The 18,623-nt window shown below is 35.6% G+C and overlaps 1 protein-coding gene across 2 annotated transcripts in view; it reads left to right on the top strand.

The window, feature by feature from the left end:
* IMMP2L (inner mitochondrial membrane peptidase subunit 2) overlaps positions 1 to 18,282 on the top strand; it is a 483,378-nt gene extending 465,096 nt beyond the window's left edge. For both annotated transcript variants that reach the window (XM_075081058.1, XM_075081057.1), the window contains one exon: positions 17,783 to 18,282. In XM_075081058.1, the coding sequence (XP_074937159.1) occupies positions 17,783 to 17,902 (120 nt within the window). In that variant the 3' untranslated portion in view covers positions 17,903 to 18,282. The remainder of the gene's footprint in view (positions 1 to 17,782) is intronic.
* Positions 18,283 to 18,623: the final 341 nt, after the last annotated feature.

The following is an 18,623-nucleotide window of genomic DNA, read 5'->3' as shown; positions in this document are numbered from 1 at the left end:
CTCATATCTTGTCTTATATAAATGGACAGGAGATGCAGAAATTTTGGAGGAAATGAATGTTCCTCCTTGTTTGCATAAGGCTTTGTTCTAGTAGATAAACAAGTTCTCTAAACAAGTCCCTCAGGTCATCAACACTTTTTAATGATGAAAAAAAATTTTAGTAGCATTCATATTTCTGTAAGAGAAATCAAAATATTTGAGGATTTGGGTTTTTTTTGTTGTTGTTGGTGGTGGTGGTGCTGCTGCTGTTTTTTTATTGGAAAACCTATAATTCCACTAGATATTTTCCTCCTATCTTTTTTTTCCTATGAATAGGAGTGTTTACCTAGCACTTAAGTAAGTACCATGGAAAACAAGTGCCTGTGGACTAGTAACATTCATAAATCTCATGTATTTGCTGCAAGCTTTCATGTTTCTCAGATAAGTCATGACAAGCTGTGGTATTGTTACATATTATGCCTATTGGAAATAATAGTCCTCATCAAAAGCAAAATGCAATGCAATACTAGAGTGTCACCTACTTATGTCAGAGTAATAATACTGTTAAACCTTGCTGCTCACACTGCTCTATAAATTAATAGTTGATACCAGTAAGATTCAAGAGGTGAAGTATACATAGTTTACAATATTCCATAAATCTGTTTTGTTTTTTGTTTTTTGGTTTTTTTTAGTCATTGATTTTACAGAGGAAATGAAATAAATCTAAGGGTCAGATTCAGGTGTCCTTATACACGAAGAATAGCACTGGTTTACAGGAACAGTCCTTTCAAATTTACTGCATCTAGCTTTCAAATAAGTTACTAATCAGTTTGAGGAAAGGTTCCAGACTCCAGTCAATGTGCAAATTGCATCTGAAACTAAGACATTAAGAAATTCAAAACTCAGGGTGGCTTTTTGTACATAACATGTCTCATTATTTAAAAAGAACAGAGATATCTATTATCAGCTCTGGGTAGCTTTGTTTTCACTAGGAAACTCCAATGGAAAGTATTAGTCTTTTTAAAAGCCTTAAACATTATAATCAATCAATAAATTATGAAAAAACTGCTAGGTTTTAATTTTTATTTTTCTATCACTGTCTCTTGTTTGTTCAGCAAAGATACTCTTATTTTTATTTTGACATTTAATAGTAATTTGTTTTAGTGTCATCTAATTGACTTTCTGTAGAATAACAAATATTAACAAAAATAATTTTGATGGTTTTGTTAGCAAACACATTTTTAAACACTCTGTTCTTCAAGTGGCTTATTTATGAAAAATAAAGGGCACTTCATATTTCTGAGTAACTATTTTAAAGACAGTTTTTAACCTACACTGATGAGTTTTCAGAATCTTTACTGTAATCCTTGCCTTACTCTTAAAATAGCAAAGCAAAACAAAATCTAACGCTCAAGCTTTCCCTATGGGTGAGATGTCATGAGAAACTTGTTGACTCCTGACTGACACAATGTGACACACTCTAAATCTAAACAGAATTTTACACAGAAATGCCATAGCTCATCATGTTAGTGTCTCTGTCAAAAAGACAAAAATTAGTACAAGTTGGTTACCTTTTCAGTTCAATTTATGATTCTCTTACATTGTAACAGTAGCATTTCATAATGAAGAACTTGGGGGACACAAACCGAGTAATGATTTTCTAGTGTTCAGGTGAATCATGTCAATATGTCATTATCTAGGAGAGAAAAGGAAGGAAAATATCCTTGTGATGGCAGAAATTTTAACTTTCTTTTTTTCAAGAGAATAATAAAAATGTCACTATTTAGTGATCAACAGGGCCCAGGTATCAAGCATAAAATTATCTGACAAGCTGTCATCTGAGCACTATTTTTGACATGGCTTTAGGATCCAATCACGACTTGTTTATAAGCTATCATTTTTAATTACTTACAAATAGTTCTAATGAGGATGTTTCAGAATTTTGATATTTTAAACCCCTTTCAAAAAACCTCATTAAATAGGGATTAATTTTGACATGGTTCTAAGTAAGAAATCTCAAATGATAATCATCAAATAGGCTCAACCTTTTTGTGTAGCGGCAATAAATTTAGTTAAAATAAGATGCGCTTTGACATAATAGGGATTCTGATATCTCTTTCTTAGTAGCTAGCTTCGTGTCTATGACACTCAACAAAAGGAACACTTCACGTGTGTTTTGTACTAATGTAAATGAGTACGCATGATGTACTAAAGAATGGTAAGTGGAGACTGAACTTTCTTTGCATTGTCGTAGCTTTGAGAAGATGTTGACTTTTAAAAGAAAGTTTCAATTTCTGTGTACATATATTTTGATGTACACCCTGAATGGCATTTTCGTCAGCTCAAGGGCATGGTTTAGCATTTTCAGAAATGAATATTAGGGATTAAGACGTGTTGATAGTAATGCCATAGTACAGGGTAGTAAGAACTTTAAATAAACAGAGAGTCATAGGGGCAAAACAAGAGTAAGTTTTACTTAACAGGAATTTAATGTATTATAGCCTCAACACTTGAAAACCAAAGAAGCGTTTAAACTTCTTTAAGCACTAAAGCTAGTAACGGAGGCCAGCTGAAATATTATCCCTGAGAATAAACCTCTTTTATTATTTTATACTTTCTGATGTATGTCTGGACAGTTGCTATAGCTGTACAATTATTTCATCTCTCTTTTGAGGAGATTCTCAAGTTCTCTTTAAGAAGCCTTACTCTTTATGATTGAAAAGATGACCATGGCAATTTGCTTTCATTGCAATCAGACAGGTGAGATGGCTTTCCTGAATCTAGACGAGGCTTAAAAACCCAACAAGTGAGATATGACGTGCCCCTTTAATCTCAATCAAGTTCTAATCTAGGGTGGTGTTCTGTGGCCAGAGAATTAATCATTGGTTCAGATGCCACTGAATTTAGCTTTTTCGTTGGAGAAATCATGTTTTGGCTGGACTTGGAAATTAATCTGCCTTGGAAATTATTTCTGTATCCTTTGTCATCCAGATTCTGCCTGTGATTATGCCTTGCCCTCCGCTCTTCCTCGTAAAAGAGTGTTTGGGGATTTATAGTGGATCCCCCTCCCGTTGTGTAATGGAGCCAGGCAGCAGAGAGTCTGAGAATCAGAGCTGGGTGCTGCTCTGCCCAGCAGTGGAGGAATGTTGGTAGGATCTTCTGCCTGGGGTAGTTGCTACCAGCCAGGAACCAGGAAGCCTTTAAGATGAATAATTGAGGCCAGCTGGAGGTTCCCCCATTTCTTGGCATACACGGGAAGGGTAACAGGACTGCCAGAATAGCATCAGTGAAGTCACTCAGGAGTTGTAGCCAGACTTAAAACCAGATACAATCTGTATAAAAAAAAAGTTCCTTGCACAAAAATGTACTGGAGAGCTACGCAACAGCTGTGAATTAATTTTTGCAGAGATCCAGCCGAGACTGTGAAGAAAGGTGATGTAAAAGTATTTGGAGATTGCAGAATGAGTTGCCTTGCTGTAGAACATAGAATGTTCTGCATTGGACTCTCCTGTTGCAATGGAGGGTAAGATTGTTCTTTCTCACTGGAAGTTTGAAGGTCTTCCTTCTAATTTCAAGATGCAGGTTGTCCAAGCACTCTAAACTCCTATCCAAAGTTTTGGTGCTATCTACATTTCCCCCACCTCCCAAATTCTCTTGAGAATCTGGCACTGCATTTGTTCACTTTTCATAAGAACCACACTTTCCCTCATCATTAGATACTAACTTCCATCTTCTTATTTGCTGCATTTAGAGCATCATGATTTTGACTCATGGTATGTATTTGACTCATGATTAAAATCACATCCTCGTGCCTACAGACATAAGGTGTGAAAGCCTCCCGTTTGAGATTGATTCATGCTTCAAATGGGTAAGTGGTGCATGCCACCCGATGGTGAGATGTCCGAGGACAAGGCAGCTTCAGATTCACCTCTGGCTGTGATTCCGGACAGCATGGGGACTTAGGTTACTGTGGGAAATTTTGAACAAAGCATGGAAGCCTTTCTTTGCAGGTTTGGGGGTGGCTTTTGTCCATTCAAGAATAATAAGTGTTAGACTCATTGAACAAGAAAGTACACAAAACATCATTTTGGAAAAAAGAATGTATAGTCCTTACCAAGCTCAGACTGAGTTCCTTAAGGTGTGTGGTGGAGGGAGAACAAAGATGCTACAGGGAGATTGCCAGACCGCCACTGCAAAGCAATCTCAACAGCCATCTTTCCATAGCCTCTACCTATAGCTGACAGAAATTTGGTAATGTAAAGCAAGATGGAAGATGAACTATCCATAATAGTCTCATTAAAATATGGATCACTTTTTTCATCTCCTTTGAGTGCTAAGATCCTGAAGCAGAAGTAACAACTCAGTAAACATACAGAAATATATTTTCTCCAGAGCAGACTGATGAAAATGTATCAGATTGTGCTGTCTGCACATGTCACTGCTGCTGTCTCCTCAGCTAATTTCAGAGACAGTACTTGGATCTCCAGGCATTGTAGCAATGGTGATGAAAACGCAGTCTGCTGCTGACCAAAAATGTGATTTCTGTCCCCCAAAACACTGAGGTACAAAATAAATGCTGGATTTGCAGCATATTTTGAATGAGATTTCTTATAAAGGTAAGCACTTAAAAGGATTTTTGCTTTCCTCGATTTTCTTACTGGAAGTGAAAAAGCTCCATGCAATGAATTAGTTTTAGTGGTGTTAAGTTTTAACATTTAGCCCTTTCACGTATTAAATGTGCTAATCCTTTTCCTGTACTGATGACCTGGCAATCCTGTGTGGTTATATCTTGCTAAAATAGACTAATAGCTACATATAATCTGAAAAATTGAGTAATTTAAAGAGTTAATAAATCTGGATCATCAGCTCACTGGAAATTGTATGCATTTTCTTTTATTTTACTTAATTTTAATGATGTGCTCAAGTGTTTTACTTGAATATTTAAAGTTCAGCACATGCTTTACAGAACTATGTCTTGATTATGACTATGAACGAATATTTTATTAAATATGCAGGCAACTGATTTCATTAGTCTTCCACTACTTTCTTGCTCATGCTGTATAGCTTAAGAGCAAGTCTTAATATTTCCTTGAGATAAATATAGCTCTTGATAGTAAAGTAGTGGATTAAATCTTGTTACTGTGTTTGGCTAATGCAGAAGGTAACTTTTTATTTTGAAAGTATGCAGTCTGTGACTCAGTTATTTGGTTTATAGTATCCTGTTTTGTTATGTAAGGGTACGCTAAAGAAGGCTAGAGACCAAGGGGAAAACAGAAAAAAATAGTGAGTACATGCCAAGAAGAATAACAAAGGTCTTGAAGACAGCAGTGGGAGAACTGGCTGCCTACAAACTGTTTTCCCTGTGTCCTAGTGAATCTGAGACATTTATGTGCCTTTGGAAGATTTAGCACAGGCCTTTAAAGAAGCCTGTTCCCCTCTGAATGAGGAGTCACAGTGTCCAGTAGAGGTTTCCTGGGACATCTCAAATGGCAGAAAGTACCTCTATTTAGGCCAATTAACTGGATCTCTAACATAATGGTCAGGAAGCTCATATGTGGGCTCCTCCTGTCCTTCCTAGATTTTCTGATGTCCCCATAGTGATGGGGAGCTGCATCACCCTGTCTGCTGGTCCCCTGCCCCACCTCTGGATCACTCAGCTCTACCTGGGCTGCCAGGTACATGAGCCAGGCCTGGAGACTTGATCCATCATGTCACTTCTCTATGAAATTGCCTTTTCCATAAACACGTGTGCTTCTTCACTGAGGGGATTTTCTGTGGAGAATTAAACAATCATCTCACATGTGAGATCTGGCCTTGTAGATTCAGGACTGCACAGAAGAACTGCAACAGTATTTGATTAAGGATATGAGTCTTATTATACTTCTGATTTATTTTTGTGAGTCTTTTTTCCTCAGCAAAACCTGTTAAGCCATTATCTTAGGCTGATCAGATGTGAAGTAAAGAAAAAAATATGAATATGGAAATGATTAGTTACGTAGGATGTGGAAATTATATTCATAAGTATACAGTGTCAATTATTTAATAACAATTTCTGTTACAAAATGAAAGGGTAGCTATATGATTTGAATTATACCAAGAAACCTTGTATTTTGAAAAATGTCACAGTATCATAAAACCACAGAATACTAAATAATAGTAAGTTTGACTAGGGAAAAAAATAGGATTTTTTGGAGATATGTTTTTCTAAATAAAGTAAAAGCTCGGTTTAGTACATTTAATCTCTTCTACATAGTTTTAACAAAAATACAGAATGAATCACACACAGACAAGGGAGGAAGTACTTAAGCATTCTTAAAATCATAGCTATTATTTTAGCTATAAGGGGAAGAAAAATATTCATATAAATTTAAACTATTTATGTGGGTTTTTGCTGGTAAATCAGCTTGGGGAGATTACATATACACAATTATCTCAATGAAATTTACCATTTTAGATGATCCTCACAGAAAGACCACTATTAAAAAGTCTTTTATAATTTTAATAACATATCATGCAGGTATTTAATGACATTTTGATATCCTAGCTGCTCACTGAATATTTGCTCCCCACTGCTTTTCATAGCTCATATTGCCAACAGCATGTTTTCTGTAAGTCAGACTGTTTCTGTATGCCATTTTAGAAGAAAATATAAGCAAGCCTCACAGTAGGAATTTTTGAAATATTTAGTTAAGTGGAATAGTCTATTGAACAGTTGTCTTTTCAAGATAAGAGATGATTAAAATTATTTTATTAACAGTATTGCAACAACCTAATTTTTATTAGACTAAGACTGTTGAAATGTGTGATAAAAAAACAGAGAAACTGTGAGTAGGTTTACAGATCTACTTGCTGAACATGCAAGCTATTGTCACTGAAAATTTTTTAACAGTTCTCCTAGCTTTAGAAAATGCTTGCTTTGCCTAGTAATAGTTCACAGAATCACAGAATCCCAGGTTGGAAGGGACCTCAGGGATCATCTAGTCCAACCTTTCTGGGAAGAGCACAGTCTAGACAAGATGGCCCAGCTCCCTGTCCAGACGACTCTTGAAGGTGTCCAACGTGGCCGAGTCAACCACTTCCCTGGGGACATTATTCCAATGGGTGACTGTCCTCACCGTGAAAAATTTCCCTCTCTTGTCCAATCAGAATCTCCCTAAGAGCAATTTGTGTCCATTCCCCTTGTCCTCTCCATGTGACTCTGTGTAAAAAGGGAGTCTCCATCTTCTTTGTAGCTACCCCTTAAGTACTGGTACATGGTGATGAGATCCCCTCTGAGCCTCCTTTTCTCAAGGCTGAACAAACCCAGCTCTCCCAGCCTATCCTCATATGGCAGCTTCCCAGTCCTTTGATCATCTTGGTGGCCCTTCTCTGGACCCCTTCCAGCCTGTCCACATCCTTTTTGTATAGCGGGAACCAGAACTGCACACAGTACTCCAGGTGTGGCCTGACAAGCGCTGAGTAGAGCGGGATGATGACTTCTTTCTCTCTGCTGGCGATGCCCTTTTTGACACAACCCAGCACCCTGTTGGCCTTCTTGGCTGCAGCAGCACACTGTTCGCTCATGCTGAGCTGCCTGTCCACCAGGACCCCCAGGACCCTTTCCACAGAGCTGCTCTCCAGCCAGGTGGATCCCAGTCTGTGCTGTACTCCCGGATTATGTTTTCCCAGGGGCATGACCTTACACTTGTCCTTGTTGAATTTCATAAGGTTCTTGCTGGCCCACTCTTCCAGCCTATCCAGATCTTCCTGCAAAGCAGCTCTCCCTTCTGGAGTGTCTACTTCCCCACTCAGTTGTAATATCATAAGTTATTTTACCTTTTTTTTTTTTTTTTTTAATTTAAGAGGTATTTTCTCACCCATTCCCTTGAATAAACTTCTCTGGCTACTGCTGGCCTTCTTTACTTTGTCTTTTTTTTTTTTTCTTAGCTCAGCATTTGATAATTACTGTAACGAGATCTTGCCTGACTGCCAGGTATCTGCCAAGTAAAATTTAAGTTAATGAACGTTCTCAGCTGTCTGGGGTCTGCTGCTCCCAATGCTATCCCATCACAATGCTCATTGATGGAGCCACTCAGGCTGGAGCTGCTCCTAACAGAGCAGATGAGGCAGCAGAGGGTTGGGATGTTCTCCATGACATCTCTTAGTGTTGATACTTCTCTAAGTTCATAAAGTACCCTGATTTCTCTGAACTTCTGTAAAGGGTATGAAGAATATAAATTAGATGCAAAGGTAACTAGTATGTCGGGGTTTTTTCACATTACTTGTCTTGAAGAAGAATTTGAGCGTATCTAGAAATCAAAACCTACTGTTTCCTTCTGACAGTAAGGACTCCTTCCTTTCCTTTTATTTATCCTGAATGCTTCTGAAATGTCATCTCTCCCAGCTTGCATGGATACGATCCCTGGCACAGTCATACTTCCAGAAATTTGGTGAAATTTGATCTATCTTCTTAGCTTGTTTGCTCAGCTTTGCAATACTAGCCACTCATCATCAGGGCCTGCTTTATCTGTGAGTGTGCAGTAGAAGCAGAGCAGGAATATGCCAGGGCTCTCCCCTGTATTACGCAGGGCATCACAGTAAATCTCCAAGGCCAGGGCAGTGCTGGGACACCTCCATGCAGCACTCCTGGAAGCAGAGTGCTGCAGAGGAGGGGTGACAGAGCAAAGGGCATGGCTCCATCTGCTCAAGCACTAGCCCATGGGGATGAATTGGGTCTGTGGAGGAGCAGCGTAGTGAGAGGACAAGTGCAAGCCCTGGGTAGCGTGAGAGCTTTTGGAGCTGCTTTGTGACTCCTTCCCTTGTATTCATTGCACTGTACAGCTGCATTTGCCAAAGCTGTAGAATGAAAGTGTAAATTAATGACACGCAATGGAACAAAAATGGAAATCAACTTAGTTTGTAATGTACAGCGTTTCTGCATAGTGTCCTAAGTATTTGGTCAAGAAAGACAATGCACATAATCATAAGCTGAAAAATGTTACTAAGCCTGATATTCTTCTGACTCTGTTGACACTGAGACAATATGTTGCTGAACAGGAATTCACACTGAAGGCTTTTATGTATTCCTGAATAATTAATATGCATAGATTTGGGATATAGCTAATGCTTCCTAGGTGAAGATAATGAATGTGTTTTAATAATTGTTCCCTGCCACGTGATTTATCAATTCTTAAAACACTGAATTGCAAATACATTACTGCTTTCTAATGCAGGGCTCTTTCATGAAAGCTATTAGTACATTTTGTTCTTCTGTTGAGTTACATGACTTAGTGACAATCCTATTTAGTCTAGGAATTTTGTGCATCTCCCAGTGAAATATTAAAAAGCTTTTAACTATTAAATGATATTTATGTATATGCAGCATGCAAAGCACATCATAGTGTGCACTAAGCAAATTCTTTCACCATTTTCATTACCAGAAATATAAAATAAATAATAGATCAGTTTGTAAATCTTTTTGTAGACCTATTTAGCATAATGGTTCTGTTAATCATAAGCAAGAAAGAATAATTTCTAAGAACGCTATACTTGCTGAAGATAAAAGAGCAGTAGTGCTGTGTTATTTGCTAGTTTCTATTTTAAAAATATGTCTTTAGAAAACACAGAAGAAGAAACTGGGAAGGACTGAAGACGTTAATTAGCCTTAGTGTCCCTTTCAATAACATATCCTTGACAATTCCGAGAAAATGCATTGAGGTAGAATTTAGCTTTTGGAATATTTGTACCGAGTCTGGTACTGTGTTTAATTTAGTCAATGGCATTGACAGCTGATTTCTTCACAAGCTGAATTGCTTTAAATTTGCGCTCCTTCTATGAGTGTAAATTACGATTCAAAAAAACTCTCATGTGAAATATATTCTATTTTCAGTGACCACTTCCTTCCTTTATCTCTTTTGTAACTTTAGGTTTAACATAGGCATGTGGACATGATAGAACAAACAAGAATGCAACCAAGTTATTTTGATATTTCATACATTACATTTTTTCAATTCTGTCAATAACCTGAGCTTTTATTACAATGCAGTGACTGTGCTCACCTCTTCTGATATGAATAGTTTAAATTGGAAAACCAGGGTGGATTGGAGCAGTCACCATCGTTATATTAATTTCAGACAGCTACTTTGTGCTAACATGCAAATTTTATTCACTCTGGGAATCATCCATTGCATTTAAAATATATTTCTCTCTTTTAAATCTTATTTTGTGATTTTGTCTGTGCATATATGTGTAGTATATATACATAATTTTTGAGTGTCTATTTTCACTTTCTTAAATTAAAATAATTGTCATTTATATATTTTCATATTTTTAAATATATTTTCTATCTAAATGAACACTCTGGAATTTGATAACTTTAATAAGGACCTTTACTGATTATACAGTAGCTCTGTGAAAGAAAATACATATGAGATGTTTTATCTGTAGCTGGAGCTGCTGCTTCAGCTATCAGACTAATGGAACCGTAATGGAACACTTACTAACAAAATTAATGGGCTGCATTCTTTTCTTTGTCACTAGATCTGTATGGCTCCATTAGGTCTGATTTGTTCAGGGATGAGAGGAAAGAATGATGAAGATGCTAGTATTTTGCTATGTATTTGAAAGGAATCTATCTTTTTTTTGTATTCATGAGCTAGTTAGCATCTTGTTATGCCAACTTTCAGTGAGCTGATACAATTTAAAGAACATCTGTTGTGATGTGGTTTTATTTACAAACTAATTTATTGATTCTCATCTTTGTGTTATTCTTACATTCATAAAAGAAGGAGGTCAAGGATATTTGTTTCTTCTGCCATTGTTCATTATCCCAGATACTTCTACTAGAGGAACTGGTTTCTCTGGGATTTTACTGTAATCCACAGGATTTTATTTTTATTGAGCCTTTTTCCTGCTTCTGCACTTGATAGTAGTTGTTTCAAAGTTCAACCATGTACAGAAAATGAAATGTAATAGCAATCACGTTTACTTTCTATTAAAGTATGGATTTTTTGAAGAGACTAATTTACTGGGAGAATTCTCTGTGAGATGGTTTTACACCTACAATCTAAAATCAAACCCCCATGCAACAACCTTTCTTAAAAAGAAGAAATTTTATTTGACGCAGATAGCTATCCCACACTATATATTTTTCTTAGTATTATATCTGAAACACTACATAGTTGCCTAAGTGTTTCTGTCCTAAGGTTTTCTTTATATCTGAGGGGGCTGAAATATTCTAGAGCTCTTTTTTCTCCTTTCTCATTAGCCTGGTCCCTTTACACACAGTTTTCAACCTCCACACAAATTTGGCATTCCCAATCTTCTGGAATTTCAGTATAGTCAAAGTACAGCTAATTGGCTAATAGGATATAGGTAGCAGGCTTATGAACTGGAAAAATTCATTGAACTTATATGTTTGCTCAGATTGTGCCATCTGTAAATCACCCAGGATTTCTCCATATTAGAGGATTTGTCACCTAAAATACTGACACCTTTCAGAGCTTCTGTGGGAAGTAGCAAATATCCAGCCAGCAAAATATGGTCTGTATAGACCTCTAGTACTACAGAATTACTGCCTGCCATCCCCAATGACTTTGTGTTATGGAACAGAACATTTGAGAAGAAAATTTTTAATACAGCTGATATTCCATAGGGCTAAGCATGTTAAAGGATGTATATAAAGCTTCTTTACTAACCTGCATATGAACAAAAAAGATATTATGAGAATATATTACTTCAGAGAATAAAAAGCATAATTTGAAACACTGTGATTGTTTGTTGTGTTTTATCTATTTTCAGTTTGAGAGAATCTTAATACTTTGCATGTTTATCATTGGACATGGCATTTGGAAGGCCTGTGCAATATTGTTAGAATATAGCTCAGCTTAAGAGACTAAAGTGAAAGTGACTCTTCAAAGCCAGAAGCTGATATGTGCCTTTAAAATTGTGATTTTTCTGGCTGTTGATGAAATTTCTCGAGTACACAGGTTATCATCTGTGGCACTTGTAATTTAGTTCTGTTTCTAGTTTGTTAGGTAGCTATTGTTGTTCTCTTCCTGTGGTATTTCTGAGGATTTGCACAATTTAAACCTTTATTACTGACACCAGGAGACAAAATACAAATTAATACTGATTTTTTTCTAGGCTGAAGCATGATGAAATAAGAAAATTTTTAGATAGTATTTTTTTGGTATTTCTTATTCAGAAGCACATTTGTATTCAAGTACACCTTCAGAGAGGATTTTTGTGTTGATCCAATGTTAAGGATTGCTGCTGTGCTTTACTATTATCTTCCTATTACCTTTGCTTATTATTATCTTCTGTGACTGATCTAGATATTCCCATATTTCTTATATTATTTTATACTTTGCAATATGATTATAACAGGACCTTTTGTCACAGGGACGTAAATGTTTTCTGTATATATCATCTTTTTATTAAAATAACTAAGTTAAGTTTCAGTCACAATCCCCCCAAATCAAAATACCTTGTAAGAAAATAATACAATAGTCTATTTAATTTTCTGTTTTTATGATTCTGAAAGTATTTTTATTGGAAGCAAAAGAAACAGTGAAACCACTATGTGTTTATTAAGATTTCATTAAAATCACCATTTTTTATTTAGGAAAAATACGAAAAGAAACACTGAATGAAGGGGGAAAAAAATATAATCTTTCTGTATTTTGCACTGCTTAATGAGAGTTTATATTGTCTCAATTACAAAACAAGCAGTAAGGTAACATTGCAGTCAAAGCTTTGTTATGAGTAAAAAGGTGAACACATCTGATACAGAAAGACCCCAATTCATGGTTAGTTGCATTAAAATTGTAACTCTTTACTGTACTTTACTTAGACTCTTAATATGGTTAGTCTAGTTACAATGATATTAGCACCCGCACTCCAAATTATCAAATTAATGCACAACAAGTCTCAGCAAAAGTATGGTTTAAAAATGTCACACACTTTTCTCAGTGTTTATGCTGCACTTTTAGGTCCCAAGGTTGGACCTAAAAAGGTCCAACCTCCTCAAAAAGAAAGGAAAGGGGTGTTTTAGTGAATTGACATCCTGAATTCTTCACTAGAACTATGATAATGATGGCTTCTTCTTCCTCACTCTCAGTTCCACTTGGGGCTAATTTAGTACATTTTCTAACATGTCTTTTTGCCTTGTTCTTTCTTCATTGGTGGGCAACACCACTTTTTATCTGTATTTATTAAATATTTTGTTTTACATATGTTAGTGCATTCCTTGTCCTTTCAAACATTCTTTTTTTCTCTTTGTTAGCCTTAAAACCTTTTTGTCCAGCTCCTCAGCCAGTGGTTTTTTTCCTAATGACCATGGCTAAGTTGCTTATAGGCCTTCAGTCTTTATCATCCCATTTCTATAGTCTTGTAAACCACATTGTTTTGTTAAAATTATATTTCATTCTTCACAGAATAATTACTTTTTACTGTACATGTAAAAAGTTTGATTATACCCAAGATTATGCAAATATAAAAAAATATAAAGGATATACGGAAAACTGTAACAAATCAGACAGTAGTCACCTGATCATTAGAAAAACTGTTGCAGCTAAAGAAGCTAAATCAAAACTCCAGGCAGGCAAGGAAAGTTCACACAAAACCAGAGAAATTAAGCTTGAGACCTTGCAGACCTAGTACAAGATCTACAGGTTGTTACTAGCAATTGCAATACTGGCTTACAGGGCTACAGTAACAGCTGAACAACCATTCTTATGTTGTTTTTTTGTCTCTTTAATGTCTTATTATTACTTCCTATTAGCAAATTGACTATTTAGGAAGTCTAATTTTAGAAATTTGTAAATTTAGAAAATTGTAAAGAAAGGCCTGGGTTTTTTGGTTCTGCATTGCAGTTTTTCAAGTTATATTCAGTGGTGCTGTAGTTCCTTGTTTTAATGTTATGGAATTTGAATTTGAAATCGTGGCTCTTCAAGCTAGAGCAAAATCACTACAGGTTCAAGGGGAAAAAGAAGCAAAGAGAAATCTGTAGGGAATGCATGTAATGTAAAGTGAACTCACAACTAGAAGCAGTAGTACCTGAATTTAGCAGGTTGGGTAGACTTTACGTGTCCTGAGAAAGTTGAGAATAGCCTTGTTAAATCCAAATGAAGTCCTGGATTTCCATAGAGATTTTGGTGTGTGCCACTGCATGCTACATCTGTACAGGATTCTTGCACAGTCTGAATGCTGCTTTTACCACTGTGATTTCAGATTGCAAAAGGCATCATGGTAAGAGACAGTGAAGGTGTCAAATGGCGAACAGACAAGAAGAGGTGGAAAGTACAGTCTGTAAATCAATGAGTATTTTAAAATTATGTATTTTGGAACCGGGAGAAGTGGTAGTAATATAAGTCTCTATACTAATAAAGGTGCATTCATCCCAACCTATTAGGACAGAATGAGCAAGATAGTTGTAAATACCACTGCAGATAACACTATCAAGCTTAAGCTTACCTTTCCCTAATGCAGTGCCAGAACTAATCAGTCGCTATACAACGAACATACTAACAACAAGCAGACTCTGAGGAAATATGCTTTTATCACAGAAACAGTGTCAAAACAGTATTATTCATGCAAAACTTATTTTGCAGATAAAATTGCTATGTTAACAGAATGACTTCTCAGTTGATTAAAAGATTAAAGGTTAAAAAAAGACAAAATTAATGCCTAAACAGCTCAGGTGAGGGAGAATAATATGGATTCAATTCAACATAGTGTCCATTGTTGCCACAGCAAGAAAAATAAGTAGATCATGATGTAGAAATAAAAATAAACTATTTAGATTGCTTGCATCTCTTACTCATGTCTGTAAATGAAATATGTTCCTCAAAGAATTTGTGCCTGTAAAGGACTTTTTATTATAGTTCAGACAGCGTTTCAAGGGGGTAAACTTATTTTCTTAAGTAAAGAGAGTAAATAATGTCTGTAAGGGAGTTGATTACTGTCTTTTTTAATAGATTATTTCAGCATTTCACCGTTGCGACAGAAAGTGTAGCCTCTCAGTTCATCCTTTGTCCGTATCTAACCTTGATGAGGGTAAACCCATCAACAAAGGCAGGTTATTCTCTGAACAAATCTGTTCTTCCTCAGTGAAATTCATGGCTGCTCTGGTAACTACAGAATAATAATGGGCAACGGACAAAAGTTATTAAGGTTGTTTGCAGAAGTCAAACATCAAGGTGCTTTTAAAATGAGCCTTTAAGTTATTACAAAAGAAGCCCTATAGCATCAGTGTCATTTGTTATTTAGTAAAGACTTCCATCACCCAACAATACCCATTTTTCCTTTTTAACACTAGTCATGTTGTCCTGTAAATCAGGTTTATAGGAAGGATATTTCTTTATTAGTTTCAAGCCAGATGATGGTCAGTAGAAGTAATCCTCTGGGCAAAATTATTCCCAGCCTCAGCTTCAAACAAGTTTTGATTTATTTATTATATTCTCAGTCTGTGTGCAGACCTCCTACTGACATCAGTAACAAGCAATACACTGAGAAAAACACAGAGCTTTGAAAATGGGATGTTATTTGTGTTTGAGAAGAGTATTTTAACATTTTTCTCTGTACTAATGCTGTCACATTTTATATGCAGTGGTGGGGTTTGCTGTGGTTTTATGTTTTGGCACCAGCCTGTAATGTGTATACCATCATGCTGTATACTCGGGGAACAAATCCCTGTGGCAATATTACATTTGCAGACCACTTTATGGGATAATTATGATAAAGGATATTGTGAATTCCATAAATTTCCAACAAACTATACAGAAGTATGTCAAGACTTTAAAAAAGGTAGCTAAATCATATCAAAACAGAGTTACCACTTAGCAGCCTGTCCTTTGCTTAAATGTAGGAAAAAAGCTGCAATGGATCAGGGAAACAAGTGATCCCTGCAAAGGATCAAGCAAGTGAAATATGATGCTAGACTGCAATTTCAGTGATCTACTTCAGATTCTTTTAGATATTGTGGGTTATTAAGTAACCAAATTATATTCAAGTAGTTCAGCACCTGCTTCATCAAGGTACAGAATATGGAATTAGATATAGACCACTTCAGCTTCACTGATTTGATTATGTAGTAGAGGGAGACTGGTGAATATACATTAATCCTATGAAATTAAATCAAGAAGATTAGCTGAAGTTGTTCCTAGGGGCCTATTTGGTGTCTATTTGCAGAAAAAGCTGAATTACCTGCTTACTGAAATAACTTTTTCTTTTTCTTTTTTTTTTTTTGTAATGAGTAATGAAATGGAACTGAAGATCTGAGTTTACATAAAAATTCAAGCAGGAATATATGGGTTCAAACCAGAAATTCATTTAACTCCTGGCTCTGACAACAGCCAATACCAGATCATTAGAGCATAAGAACAAAACAAGTATATTATTTTTCCCTCAGTGTTTCCTAATGTGGAGTATAGAGACTGCACTGTTACTTTGTTTATGTTCAATTATGTGTGATGGACTTTGCTTCTACTATTATTTTCTGAACCATTCTGGTAATGTTTTCTGGTGTCTTCAGTATCCTGTGTAACTTATGTAAGTATGATGTAATCATGCTCTTTCTGAAGAAGCATTTCCTTTTTGTTGGTTTTAAAAATTCTTTAAGACATCATCTGATGTTTCCTCATTCTTATGAGAAATGATGACATAATAGGCAAATAAAGCCTATGCATTCTTTATCCACGCCATTCATAGTTTTATAGATTTTGGACTCTGTTGTCTCTTTAGAAGTCTGAATTATTTAACCTTTTCATGTATAGAGACATTCCAATATTTCTAACCATGTTTTTGTCCTGTTTTGCAACTTTTATACTGGCACTGGATACTTTATAGTTGTTGGGAAGCTTATTACTTGCTATTGTCTCCAGAAGTTTAAACAAATAATTTAAGATGTAGAAGTCTATCCTGGAGGCTTTTCAAATTATCAGAGATTAACCTCATACCAAACTACTTAATTTCAATGTTAAGTATGGACGTTGAAGGCCTGTCTTATTACCTCAGTCTGAAAATGTGACTGTTCTATTTTCAGTTGTCCTTAGTCTAGCCATTTCATACCATATTTGAAAAGAGCCTTGTGTGCAATTTTCTTAAGGTTTTCTAAGCAACTCAGTTTTCTAAACTATGCTACCTATAAGTGATTAATTTGTAAGTAATATCAGTATTGGCTTTTATTGTGAATTATTGAAGTAAACCATTAGTGAAGTAAAATTATTGAAGGAAGAAAATAACAAATAGTAAGATGGTAAAATATGTTTACAAAACATACAAAACATACATACAGACATACAAACATATAAAAATACATACAAAACATACAAGTAAGTCATTCTAGAGCTTCAAAAATATTTGATCTGTAGATGTGTTTCAAATAATTCTATTAGAAATACATTTTCATCCTTGGGGAAATATATATGATTCACAGTAATTTCCATTTTTGGTTGGAGACAAAATGGAATTTTGAAGGACAGTGATAAGTGGATTTAGAAAAGCCACTAACAAATAACTAATAACTAATAACCAAAAACTTTCATTGGATTATAGAATGCCTCATCTGTTTTACCCAGCTGTTTTTCCTGAACCTGAAAAAACATTCCAAGTTCATGTTCATTACATCCACTGCATTTCAGCAAGCAGATTTGAATTCCATGAAATGTTTTATCAAAAAAAAGAAATTGTCACTCCTCATGCATGCAAAGTTCTGTGCTTTGTATTCTCTCATTGCTCTAACAAATCAATATATGCTTTGTATTTTCCACGATTTTTTTTCTGTGGTATTTAGTAATCTCTCTGGTTTATATTTTGGTTACAGGTTTCTCTTGGACTTCTACATGCTCGAGCTACTCATATCCTCTGGCCTCCAAAACGCTGGCAGAAGTTACAACCAATGCTACCTCCGGAGCGCAAACCACTCCAGAGAGAGCAAGAGTGATCTAAATGTTCAGATGGAAAAACACTGAAGTGAAGTTTAACCAGGAAGAGTTGCAGTGTTATGCCATCAGCAAGTGCTGTGCCAAGTGTGCTTTATCATCAGGTACCATATCAGCAAATACATGCAACACCTTCGTGTTAAAATGCAACCTTGAGTGTAAAGGTTTTTTGGCTTTTTGTTTGTTTTGTTGTTTGGTGGGTTTTTTTTAATCTCAAACAGGAGTGCATCGTGCATTATTTTGGTTTGAAATAATTGGTTGTAGAGAGTTTGAATGTTTAATTTTTCTGGTAGCAGTAAAATGCTTGACTTGTTATGTCTGTACCTGTGCTTCCCTGGATAAGAAATTATTAAAGCCTTCAATAAAATATTTTAATCTTTTACATTCAGCTTGTTTCTTTATTGTTATCCTTGATTGCATATGAAAAAAACCCCAAACATGTAATATGCTTTACATTGTCCTGTAGTTTCTGATACTGAAGAACTGGTACTTCTGTAGCTGAAAAGTTAATCATATATGTTATAAACTTTTTTCAAATAGCTGATAAGATTTTTTTACTTTCATGCAGCTTGTGTTTATTATTAAGCTGAATACATATTACTTATTTTTAATTTCTCTTTCAGGAGCATTTTATATAAACATTTCTTGTATATATTGATGAAGTAGATATTCAGTAGATATAAATTATATTGCAGTATCTGAAGGCAATGTTTCATTCATTTT

Source organism: Phalacrocorax aristotelis, chromosome 1 (genome assembly GCF_949628215.1).
Source record: "Phalacrocorax aristotelis chromosome 1, bGulAri2.1, whole genome shotgun sequence".
Lineage (NCBI taxonomy): Eukaryota > Metazoa > Chordata > Aves > Suliformes > Phalacrocoracidae > Phalacrocorax > Phalacrocorax aristotelis.
Note: the sequence above shows the minus strand (reverse complement) of the source record. Positions and strands in the feature narration are given on the sequence as shown.